This window comes from Sarcophilus harrisii, chromosome 4 (genome assembly GCF_902635505.1).
Source record: "Sarcophilus harrisii chromosome 4, mSarHar1.11, whole genome shotgun sequence".
Classification (NCBI taxonomy): domain Eukaryota; kingdom Metazoa; phylum Chordata; class Mammalia; order Dasyuromorphia; family Dasyuridae; genus Sarcophilus; species Sarcophilus harrisii.
Genome location: NC_045429.1, coordinates 300085502 through 300098552, shown reverse-complemented (window position 1 = coordinate 300098552; position 13051 = coordinate 300085502). Strand labels below are relative to the sequence as shown.

The 13051-nt window shown below is 38.3% G+C and overlaps 1 protein-coding gene across 1 annotated transcript in view; it reads right to left on the bottom strand.

Annotated features, from left to right (window-relative positions):
* The window catches only part of SEPTIN9 (septin 9), a 277162-nt gene extending 264927 nt beyond the window's left edge, over positions 1-12235 (bottom strand). The window contains exon 1 of the mRNA XM_012548651.2: positions 12164-12235. Within this exon, the coding sequence (XP_012404105.1) occupies positions 12164-12185 (22 nt within the window). The 5' untranslated portion in view covers positions 12186-12235. The remainder of the gene's footprint in view (positions 1-12163) is intronic.
* Positions 12236-13051: the final 816 nt, after the last annotated feature.

Genomic DNA, 13051 nt, shown 5'->3' with positions numbered 1-13051 from the left:
GAACCCCAAACCTGCCACTAACCTCATCATTTAACTCCCTGACCACCAGGAACCTAATCTTATCATTTTGGTTCCCTGAATCTAATCTCATCAGCATCATCCAAACTGGACCATTTCTAGGGCTAGCCAGATCTCTATTCAAATTCAGGCTGAGGAAGCTTTCAAAGCAATTTTGGGAGATCCTGATCTGATCAGCTCAGCTTGCCCCCCCCCCCCCTTCCCCGCCAAAAGTGGTTCATAAAATAGGTTTCCTTTTACTTATTTCTTTGCAGAAGGTCCAAAGCAGCTTGCTCTGCCTCTTTGGCATAGTGACCAAGACCCTGCCCACTCAGAAGACATTTTCTTCTCAGTGCCAGTCTCCATTTCCCTAACAGAACTTTGCCACTAAAGAAGTCAGTCTCTTCACAAAATTGACTTCCTATCCAACAATAAATTTCCATTTTTGCCATTAATATTTTGGGTTTGTGAATTCTTTCACAAAGAATCTGTGTTGATCAAAAGGGGATTTCCACAACTCTTTACATTGCCACTAACCTCATCACTCTCTCTCCTCATCTCTGCTCCCTGGTTTTCCTGGCTTCTTTTAAGGCTCAGTTCAAATTCTACCTTCCACAAGAAACTTTCTGGAGTCCTTCTTCATTTCTCTCCTCCAGTGTTAGTGCCCTTCTTCTAAGATCACCATCTATTTACACTGTCTATATCTTGTATATCCATAGTTTATTAAATGTTGCCTTCCCAATTAGAATGTGGATACCTTGAGGGCAGAACCATGTTTTTGCCTTTATTTGTATAATTAAAGTTTATCACATTTTCTAGAACATCTCAAATACACCCCAAAATGCTAACGGACTTTAGATTCTAGACCTTGAAGATCTGGATTCAAGTTTCTTAATCTGGAAAATGAAGGACTGAATTAAATGAACTATAAAATCTCCTTAAACTAAATAGGTCAGGTTATTGTTGAGTAGTTTCCAAGAATTTAAGCCATTGCAATTTCCTTTCCCTCTGATTAAAAATGCAAACAGTGTATTTTATTCAGGCAAATGTACTTTTGCCCTTTGGATCCTAACTGGTGATAAACCCCCCCATTATTCCTAGTATGACAAAGCTGGTAGGCACTTTAGTCTACACAGGCACCTTAACACCAACAGAAAATAACTTAAGTCACAGCAGATGCCTTGAATGTCTTTTTGTAGGTTCTTGTATTACAATAATTCATCTGGAGAGCTAAGTAAAACACTTAAACAGAATCAACAGAAAACAATGTGGTATTCATTCATTTCTTCGTGTGATAGTTCAAAAGGTGTGGAATAAGGTTAGAATATCTGGACCCAGTCAAAAGAACATAGGATTAGAATGAGACAATATCTGGGTTCCAATCCTAGCTCTGATCCTATATGGGACAAATAACTGCATCTCTCTGAGACTCAGTTTCTTCTTCTGAAAAACAATACATTCAATTAATGATCCATCTACTATAATTTATTAAGTCACGAGAAAACATAAGAAAAAAAATCCCTAGTTTACACTCTATTTGAGGAAATATGTATTCTTAAAAGTAAATACAAAGTATATACAATTAAATATATTTAGGGGAAGGACATCAGGAAAGGCCTTTTGTAGGAGGTGGTGCTTGAGATGAATTTTGTATATATTTTGAATATGTTTTCTCCACTAGAATGTAAGTCCTTTTTAGCTGTTTAGTCATTTTTGTCATTTATGTCTGACTCTTTATAACCCATTTTGGGGGTTTTCTTGGCAGAGAAATTGGAGTGGGTTGCCATTTTCTTCTCCAGTTCATTTAACAGTTCAGAAAACTAAGGCAAACAGTAAGTACCTTGCCAGGGTCACTTAGCTGGTAAATCACATACCAAATTTAAACTCATGAAGATGAGTCTTCCTGACCCCAGTCCAGCACTCTATCTACTTTGCCATCTAGGGCCACTTAGCTATCCCTGAACAGAAATTCTTGACAGTCAATAGTAACTCATCCTAAGTAATTCCCATAGCCTATGTTTCATATTTCAACCTCAAATTTCTTCTCTATTCAAAATAGCTCCTCCTTTAGACTTCCCCCATATTCCCAATCAATAGTATTTATGACAATAAAAGCAGGGCAATGGATACCCCCAACTTCTCATGGCCGAAGGTAAAAGTGAAGAGACAAAGTCTTGACAACTTTCCTGGTAACATGTGAGGACAATTCCAGAATCATGCTAGGGATTCCATCCAAAACAAACTCCAAGTGAAATAAGCATAAAAAAATATTTATTGTGCACTTATTAATAGCAAGGCACTATTCTCCACCCCTAATTCCACCCCTGGCAGTGGAAAATACAACAAAGTATGAAACAAGGTCCCATTCAAAAAGAAATTTAAAATTTTAGTTTGTGAGATAAAATATGAGTCTTATTGAAAATATGGCTCTTATTAAATCACAATAAAAGATTTAAATTAACAGTTACAACAACAAAAGAGATCACTGGGAAAGCAGTTGACAGCTAATAGCCAAATGAATAGGGTAGAATAGTAGCTCTCAAACTTTTTGATTTCAGCACTGCTTTGAGCTTTTAATGAGAACTCCCCCAAAAATTTCAATTTCAGTTGTTATAAATTGTATCTATCAATATTTACAATACATTTCAGAGTGGGTTGGTCAGAGAAGGCTTTACAAAGGAAACAGGATTTGATTTGTCCTGGAAAATCTGGTAGGATCTAACAGGTTAAAAAGGACTAAATTGAAAAAAATGTGCGACAAAAAGCATAGAGGAAGGAAAGCATATGGTATATTCAGAAATCAAAAAAGTAATGAGACCAGCTGGGAAGTTATTATAGGAGTCCAGGCTTGGGGTAGAAAAGGGAGGAACAGCATAAGAATAGAAAGAGGCTAATTTAAGAGATGTTGTAGGGGGTGGGGATGGAGGAATTGATTGGAATTGGTGATATTCTGAATATTAGAGATAACTGGATATGTGGGAGAGGGTAAGAGAAGAAGAAATTAAAGTTGAATCTGAGATTTTTTCAAGTAGGTAAGTGATAGCATAATTAAAAAATAAGGACAGAGTGATATTCCAGAGGGGAATGCCAAGTTCAACTTTAATTTAATTAGAAGTATAAGGATATCCAGCAAGCATTTGGAAACATCTATCTCACATGAGAAATAAAGGCTAGATGATAAGGATTTGGGAATCAATCACATAGAAATAATAGTTAAAGCTGTGAAATTGAGAGCTGAAGACAGAACCTTGGAAGAAATAACATTTAAGGGACAAGAGAAAGAAGAGCTGATATGAAATAGAGATGGAATTCTCCCAAGACCAGTAACCATGAGGTCAAGTGGTCTCTTGGTTTGTTAGGGTGTATACTGAAGGAGAGGGTAGAGAGGAAGAATTAGAGAGAAATACAAAAGTTTTCAGAAATGGTAGAAGTGGTCCATGACAGTAGAAAACTAATTTTTAATGAATAGTAGTAAACATAGTACAGATGTACTTAAAATTATGAAAAACAAGGGCTCATATGACCCCAATTTAGCATTGGGTATTGAGGAGAAGACTGAATTTCCATTTATTTCTCATCTATGAAGTCTGAAAGAAAGGAAGAAAGAAATAGAAGAAGGTAGCAGAGTTTCTGTTAGGGAAGAAGAGCAGAAAAGATGATTGAGAGAGAAATCTTTTGAGAACTATTCCAGTATCACACTTCAGATACACACAAATATGGTCATATCCTTGATTTTGTCATCATTCACTTGATCCACTTTAGTGATCACGAACTCTGATGTACCTTTATCTGTTCATAATCTGTCATTCCATTTTTCTATGTTTTCCAACCCCTAACCCTGTTTTTCCTCTTAACCAAGATTTCCAGCTCTTTGCCTCTGAGTTTTTCTCCTGGCCCTCACTTCTACTCTTTCTTGCCCTCTCTTAACTCTTTGGGAAACAATCCCCTTTTCTTGAATCCCTTGTCCCCTTATCCTATCAATGATCTTGCTTCACCAAGTCCTATTATTGGATTACTCCTATTATTCATTGCCTTCCTTTTTACATACTGCTAAATGAAGCTGGAAAAAATAATTATAAAATTGCTGATTGGATCCACTACAAAGTCATGCTATGTGGTTTGGGCACTCATTGAGGCAAGGCAATTCTTTTATATCTGCCTCACTGAGGTATTTTCTCACACTATTTCTACCTTCAGGCTTATATCATGAAGAGGTGGTCTTTTACTTTGTCCCCTCTATGGCCCCCAAATAAATAAATAAAACCCTTCAATCCAATGTCCCATAATTATCTCAAACTCACCAGGTCCATAACAGAATTCATTATCTGTCTGTCTTCTGAAATCTTCCCTCATCACTGGGGAGGCCATCATCAACCTTCCTAGCCTACCAAGTCCAAATGTTGGCATTCTTGACTCCTCACTTTTACACACCCTGCATATCCAATCCATTACCAAATTATATCATTCCTATCTTTACATCTCCTTCTCTCTACTCACACTCCTCTGATCTTCATCATATTCAGCTGAACTACTATAACAGTTTTCCAATTGGACTCCTTATTTCATATCTCTTTTCACTCCAATCCATTCTTCACTGTTGCCAAAATTATTTTCTTGAAGTACAAGTCTGACCATGTCATTTTGTCCTATTCAGTAAATTCCAGTGGTTCCTTATTACTTCCAGGATCAAATAGAAAATCATCTGTTTGGCATTTTAAATTCCTTGCAACATGAGCTCTTCCTCCTTTTTCAGTCTTCTTACTCTTTACTCTGCTCCAAGGACAGTACAATCGAGCTTTACTATTTCTTGGACAAAAAGATTCCATCTTCCATTTCAGAGCTTTTGCACTGGCTGACTGAATAAAAATGGAAAAAATCACGAATTTATGTTGAATGGACCCTCTACAAACTCATGCCTAGCTGATTTACCTTCTCACTTTTCCCCCTCTTACTCCTTGGTTTCCTTCCATTAGACTGTAAGCTTCTTGAGGACAGGGACTGTTTCACATCTTTTTAAATCCCCAGTCCTTAACATATGCCTGGCACAAAATAGATGCTTAATAAATGTTTATTGATTAGTTGATTGAATGCCATCTTCTGCAGAAGACATTTTTCTGGTCTCTCCAAGCTGTTAGAGACTTCTCCTTTAAGATTATCCTCCATCTCTTCTGTATTTATCTTGTGCAAAACTATTCCTTTACTTATTTTCTCCACAAGAGAAGGATGTAAACTTCTGGGAAATAAGGACTGTTTTTTGGTTTTCCTCTGTATCCTCAGAATTTAGTACAGTATCTGGTACATTATAAGCCCTTCATAAATTCTTGTTCACTGATTACATACTGCCACACTCAATTAATGTGTTACTTACCTTGTGAACTTATCCACGAATGGATGCCAAACTCATCTTATAATTTATCATTATCATTATTAATAGTATATATATATATATAGCACCATATATATAGTGCTTTTCAGATAATAAAATATCCAAACTGTTATCTCATTTGATCTTCATAATCACCCAGTTAGGTAGGTAAATATTATTATCCCCATTTTAAAGTTGATCAAATTGAGGATAAAACAGGTTAAGTGACTTACTCAAAATCACAAGAATACTAAAGAACAGCAATGGGATTTAAAACATAGATCTTCTGATTTCAAGTTCAGTACACTTTCAATAATAGGTCCCTCTCCACTTTTGGTACCACATTCATAGTCAGAAGAAACAGTCTTCCCAATTACCTATTGGGAGAATATTAACACTAGCCTGAGGGAATTCTAGGAGAAACTGCTTTTTGTGTCCATTTCAGCAGGCCAAGGGAGCACAAGAGATGAACAAGGTAAAAAAGAGAGTGAGTTGCTTGTACCGTTGCCCCTGCTTTACAAAGCTTTGCATGGTGCTAGAACCATGGTTCAGAAACAACAGAGCTGACATTACAATCCTGTCTTCTCACTCCCACCTCCAGCAATTGATGAATGGATACAGCCAGAGGATGAGCAGGAGGCACATTGATTCATATATGGATCCTCCTGAAATTCAAGGCAAGGGAGTGGGGGGAGGGGGGGGTAAGGAAGAGAGATGTTGGGATAGCTTAGGTGGCTCAGACTAGAGGCTGATGAAGACTCCAGTTGTTGAAAGTACAATGCCTTAGATATAAAAAAACTTCTGAAACTGGACCTTCAAATATTTCCCAGAGTATTACAGTTAGGGAAGAAGAAAGAGAAAGATTAGAGTTAAACTAAATTTAAAATAAAATCTTTATGAGCAATTTAGGCAGTACACTGTCCACCTGTGCAAGGAAATTTCCCTGCATCCTGCCCTGTTCTTTCCCATTTTCAAAAAAGGGACAAATATTAGCAACACACACACACACACACACACACACACACAGAGTTTACATTTTTGTCCAACAAGAGAAGAACATCAGTATATTTCCAACATAATTACCATGCTAGGCTCTAAGGTGGTATTCAGTAAATAACCTGGTAAGCCCCCAAACCTACATTCATGGATGAATACAGAATAGTCTCTGATATGTATGCTAGTAAGTGACATGGACATGTTTCAGTATTCACCACCATCAATTCGCCATTATTGCCTCTAAAGCATGCTTTTTGCCCAGCTGCTCAACAGGCTTACCAGCCTGAGGCAAGTAACAGCTGTCCCCAGTGGAAAATTCCCCACTTGGAGATGCCCAATTCCATCTACCCATTTCACACTAGCTCTTGGAACAAGATAAAACTGCACAATTGCAGTAAGTCCCAGAGGGTGTCCAACAATAAAGGAAAAATGAGAAGGGGAAAAAAAAAAAAGATTCCAGTGATCTGCTGGGAAAAGTCTATTCCTTCATGTCTCATAAGTCCAGTCATCTCTTATGACTCATTCTCAAGCCATGGAACAGCAACTAATTTCAGCCCAATGACAGCTTTCTGGGGAAAGAGAAAACCTTAGCAGTATTTGATTGGGGGTGGCAGGCAGAAGGAGCCAGCTGGCTTTTAAGTTTGCAAAACAGGCCAAAACCAGGTTCTTCCCAAATAAGTGGCTCTTCCCAGCACTTACCCAAAAAATCCTCTCTCTCAGGCATGAGCTCACGACAGAATTATCAGAAGGGTAATACTTTTGTCCTTACCACACACCCTCCATCAACAATGATCCATCCTAACAACTGCTCTTCATTCCAACATTGAAGCCTTGAAGAATCTTGAAGACCTATCTGGAACTTGTGTCCTAAGCATATCTTAGAAACTTACTTAATGGGAAATTACAATTGAAGCAATATCTTCCCAACTTCCTCACTACCACAGACTCTTTCTTTGGATGCTCCTCAATTGTCCTTGACAATGGTCCAGGGATGAAGCAGAGGATAATAAAGTTAGTGTCCCCAGAATTATGCCATATTGTGAAAATCGTAGGCAATTTAAGGATTATAGGAAAAGAAATTTAGACCCAGAAGGAATCACAGAAACCATAAGTTAAAGCCCTTCATTTTATAGATGAGAAACATGAAGCCCACTCATACAGGACTAAGGTCATACAATGAAGGAACAGAATAGCTTGGGAGAAGGAAAAGAGAATCTTATTAACTTTTCATTACTAGTTATAGTATACAACAGTTCAATTATAAAGCCATAGAACCAGAATGAACCTTTGAGATCATCTAGTCCAACTCACTCATTTTATTTATTAGGAAGCATTAAAAGGTCACTCACTAAAGTCTGAACTAGATTCCAGGTTTACTAACTTCCAGAGTGAGACCCTTCTTTTTTAAAATGAACATGTCATGACAAAAGAACTGCACATTTTTAACCTATGTCAGATTTTCTGCTGTCTTAAGGAGAGAGGAGGTAAAAGAAGTATGAGGACCAAGTTAGCAACCTGGATACTTTAGAATCAGCCAGAGTCAGGATAAGCAAAAGTCCTTGGTCTTTATTCTTGATCATTAAGGGTAGAAGTTAACAGGATGCAGGACCTTCCTTCTCTTCCACTACCGCCAAAATGACTCTGGCTTATCTTACTCCACCCCCTAATCCTTCCCACAATTCTCTGTATACACCAAAAGACCGAACCAGCACAGAATAGTGGGAAGGGCCATTTTCCAAGCATATGCTAACAGAGTATTGTCTAATCGGTAGTTAGCCTTAAGTGCTTGGTTGTCCGACCTCAGTACATCAACTCAGAGTTTCAGCCCTTTACAAAGAGGGAGGGTGTCAGAATCCTTACAAAATATTGAGTCAATAGAATTGATAGAGACAATAATTATCTAATTTAGCATAGTTCAGTATGATTGATCTGATCCTGAAACAAGGTACTAAGTGGAATTGATGGAAGCAATGCTTGTATGCTTGGGTTTTCACCTTTAAGAGTTTACACATTAGGGTCACACATTAGAACTCACACATTGGAGTTCACAAGTACAGGAGATACACAAAATTAACTCTGTAACTTTGTGAATTCACACCTCCCATAATCCCACTCTCGGAGGAGGAGTCAACCTTTAACACTGAGCATAAAAAGAGCTTCAGTGAGTCAGTCAGAGTCATTTCAGAAGAAGCCATGAGTCAGAGTTGAGCTAGAGCCAGAAATCACTTCGGAAGACTGACAGAGTGAGAGTTCAGTTCGGGAGATTGAGAAGCTAATCTGCAGTCGGGCAGAACCAAAATTCAGAGAGAGGCTGAAGCTAGCAACAAGAGCTCTCAGAACCAAAGAAAGCTAACTGGGCTATTTTGGAAGAAACAATAAAGAATTACTTTAACACCTGGCTGCATTTGGAGTGATTATTACTCTGAACCGAAACTAAGGCTATCTCTAGAAAAGCTCCCCAAGAAACCTGTTCTCCCAGAGAACCATCATATATTTTAGAAAAAGAAGAACACCACAAATAATATTGTTATTTTTCTTATATTGGCTCAACTTATTCCTCAGTACTTAATATTTTCCCAAGCATTTAGTTCTTTATTTCCTCAAAAATGTTTTATAGTGAGATTCATCTAATTCCTGGATTATTTTGGTAGATACACTCCATATTTGTTTTACAATTTCTATATTGATTTTTAAAGAAATTTATTTTAATTCCTTTTGTTTTATTTATGTACTAGAACATTGCTAAATTAGATAATTATTGTCTCTATCAATTCTAATGACTTAACACTTTGTAAGGATTCCAACAGGAGGGAGAAAAATTTAGAACAGAAAGTCTTACAAAAAATGTTAAAAACTATTTTTACATGTATTTGGAAAAATAAAATACCTCCTTTTTTTTTTTTTTTTTTTTTTTTAAAGAAAATGAATATGTCAGAAGGCCTAATTAATCCTTTATCATAAAATGTCAATTACTTGAGCAAACAGCTCAATGAATTTGGGATAGGTTTTTTGTTTTATTTTTACCAGATGAATGATTTCTACAGATAGAGAGTTCTCAGTGAAGAATTCCTTTTATCCCCAGAATCACATAGCCAGCATTCATCACAAGCTGGACTTGAATCCAAGTCCTCCCTGAATTCAGAAACTGGCTCTTTAGCCATCATACCATACTGCTTCTCATCTTATTGAGCTTTTAAAAAGAATGGAGAAAACTTCATCCCAAGACATTGTACTTTAATCTCATGAAAGTTGATAAATAAGGCTGCAGGGGTCCTCAAACTACAGCCCGTGGGCCAGATGTGGCAGTTGAGGACGTTTATCCCCCTCACTCAGGGCTATGAAGTTTCTTTATTTAAAGGCCCACCAAACAAAGTTTTTGTTTTTACTATAGTCCAGCCCTCCAACAGTCTGAGGGACAGTGAACTGGCCCCCTATTTAAAAAGTTTGAGGACCCCCGGTAGAGTATTGGTTAGGCCTCTGTGTTAATGCATAATCATAGAATGTTAGAGCTAGGAACCTAAGTAAATATCCATCCTCTCCCCAAAACCATTCAATATCTTTCCCCCCCATTCTCATTTCCATTTCTGATCCCATCTGGTTCTCAGTTTCCTTCTCTATAAAATGGGTGAGATTAGAATTAGAATCTCTGAATTCCCTCCTACCCCTAGCATTCTTTGAATTCTGGTCTATTACTATCAGAGTTCACAGTAAAAAGTCCAGTCAACAAGCATTTAGGAACTCTCTACTAAAAGGCTTGACCTTATTGATGAAGATAACAAAGGCAAAAAACAGTCCTTGGGTGCTAGAAAAAATTTATAGTTGACTGAAGGGAGGAGATCAGTATGCAAGAAATACATGGGGTAAATAGGAAACTATCTTAAAGGGAAAGCCCTAAGATTAAAAAGAAATGGGAAAATCTTCTCATCAAAGGAGAGACTTCAATTAAAACTTGAAGAGAGCCAGGGAAACCAGGAGGAGGAAATTAGGAGAAAAGTATTCAGAACATGGGGAACAGGCAGTGAAAAATACTTAAAATCGGAAATCTTATGTGAGTAACAATTGTCACTGGATAGAAGAATATGTATGGGCAGTGAGTGCAGGGGGTGACAGAGTGTAAGGTGTAAGAAAACTTTAAAGATAGGAAGGGCTTTTTAAGTCAGAGGATTTTATATTTGATCCAATGGGGTTAATTGAATAGGAAAGTGCCACAGTTAAATTATACTTTAGGAAGATCAATTGGACAACTGAGCAGAGTACTGACTGTAGGAGAGGATAGGGATTTGGGGCACAGACCAGCCAAGAGGCTGTTAAAATAATCCAGATGTATTATAATCATGGCATACACCATAATAATGGCAGTGGGCTTCTTGCTATCCCCCTCCAGAAAACCGTACTCTCTATTTCTTCTCCAGGCTATGTTTGGTTTAGCTGAGTTGGTATATATATATATCTCTATGTATTTAAGACTTCTGTCAGCAACTACAGAACCGCAGTCAAACTGCCCAGCTGGCCCACATCACCAAGCTCAAACATGGAAAGTACAAATAGGTTTCAATACCAGCTGTTGCCCTCCACCCTGACTGCGTGGCTGCCTCGCCTCCCTGTGGTCTTACTTATAAAGAGAGCAAGAACTGAGACACATAATATATACACAGAAGCTCCTGTCAATAGTGCCCAGAGCAACCTCCCTTGCCAATCCTAATACTAAATCCAAGCATGCATTCCAATTTTGAACTAGGTCATAAATGACCCATTCCTCAGAAGGATCCCTAAGGTAATACCTTCCCTCAGCCTCTGGAACAGAAAAAAGAAGCAGACATCAATAACAAGTAGCTAACAACCAAAGGAAATGCAACAGTAGTTTGTGCTTTCTGTACTGACAGTGAATTTTAGAAAGATTCGAGTATTCTGAATTTTTCGCCTCTTCTTACTTCCTTCAAGAACACTTAAATTTCTTTTTTTTTTTTTTTGCCTTTTTTCTGCCAATGTGGGCTCAGTGAAAATCATTTGCTCATTCCCTAGTCATCTAAACAAACACAGCTCCATACATAATATTCCATTGAATCCCATGATGCTTTCTGAATAGATTCTCCCAAACAGTCACAAAACTTTCTGTGGTTGTTTTTGGATTATTTTTGGTGCCACATATCTCAAGGTGAGCAGTTTCTACACTGTACTACTTCCATTCCCATACCTCCAAAAATGGTTTTTCCACCTAAGGCTGTCCCCAGGCAAAAAATCCCTCCTTACTGGGAAGACACACACAGACCCTGGATGGGGCAATAGCAGCCTCATCTTCTGTAATCAGGTTCCCTAAAAAAGAACTTAAATACTATTTCACAGAAAAAAACAAGACGACCTTGAAAACAGATCTTGAGAAACAGCAAAAACACAAACCACAAAGGCAGGCAAACCAACGGATCAACCAAACACACAATTACCAAACTCCCCCCATCTGTCTCTCCCCGGAACCAGAATTAAGTCTCAGCCTTCACTATCCTCTCAGAATTCAGTGTGGCAGATTGGAAAATGAACAAGAGAACAAAACGAATGGAAGAAGCAGGTCTCAAATAAAATCCAGACGATGAAAAAATAGCTGCGTGCCCCCCCTCCCTCTGGAATGACAGAGTTCAGAAAATTTGGAAGGATCAAGAAGAAAAACAAAAAAAATTTTAGAAAAATGAATTAAACTGACCCTCAGCTGCTTCTTTCCTTCAACTTCACTGCTGTGAGTCAAAGAGACGGGAAGGGGGGGGGGGTGGAGAAGTAATAAGTAGGGGAGAGGGGAGAAAGTTGATTGCCTACCTGTGATCCGGTCTCTCTCCATTACTACAGAATATATTTAGCAGCAGCAGGAGTATCAAGGCCTTCCCTTTTTTTTTTTTTTTTTTTTTTTTTTTTTTTTTTTGGAGGCGTCCCTTTTCTCACCTCCCACTCCCTCCCTCTTTCTGCCTCCTCCTCTTCCTCCTCCTCCTCCTCCTCCTGCTCCAAAACAGCTCTTTGTCTGGTCTAATTTCTTCAATCTGTTGCAATCATGAATGCATACAAATTACCACATTTCCATGTGCTGATCATATGTTTGTGCTCTAAACTGAAGTCGCATTATCTCTTTGAAACAGTATAAAAAAGAAAAGGAAGAGAAGTAAAAAGCAAGGGGAAAAGGGGCTGGACATATGACCTAAAAAAAAATCCAACAGCCCCCAAATAGTCCACCCTACGCAGGACAACTGTAAAGTCCAAGTTTTTCCTGAGATGATCTTAAAGCTACAGCCTAAAGTTTCTGGTGCGCATGACTTTTTTTCTCCACACCTCCCCTTCTTAACCTCCCTCCCTCCCTCCTTCTTTCCCTCCCCCCACCAGTGGTTTGAGTCTCAAAGCTTCTTTTTAATATCCACCAGGAGATGCTTAAGTTTGCTTCTTAGAAACCAACACACAGAATCAAATTCCTGGTGACTTCCCAGAGCCTTTCATTTTCCTCATCCCATGTTATTGTGATTTCCTTTGGTTTAAGTGTTTTAAAAGCTCAGTTCCTGCTTTGGTTTTTTTCTTCCCACTTCCCAGGCTTTCTGTCTTAGCCAGGTCTGACATATGAGACTCTATGAGAAGTAGCAGGTTGCCGGTCCTGCTCTCTCCAGACTACAAGAGGGTGACAACACCACTAGTTACACCTGCCTGACAGGATAAGATCTAAAG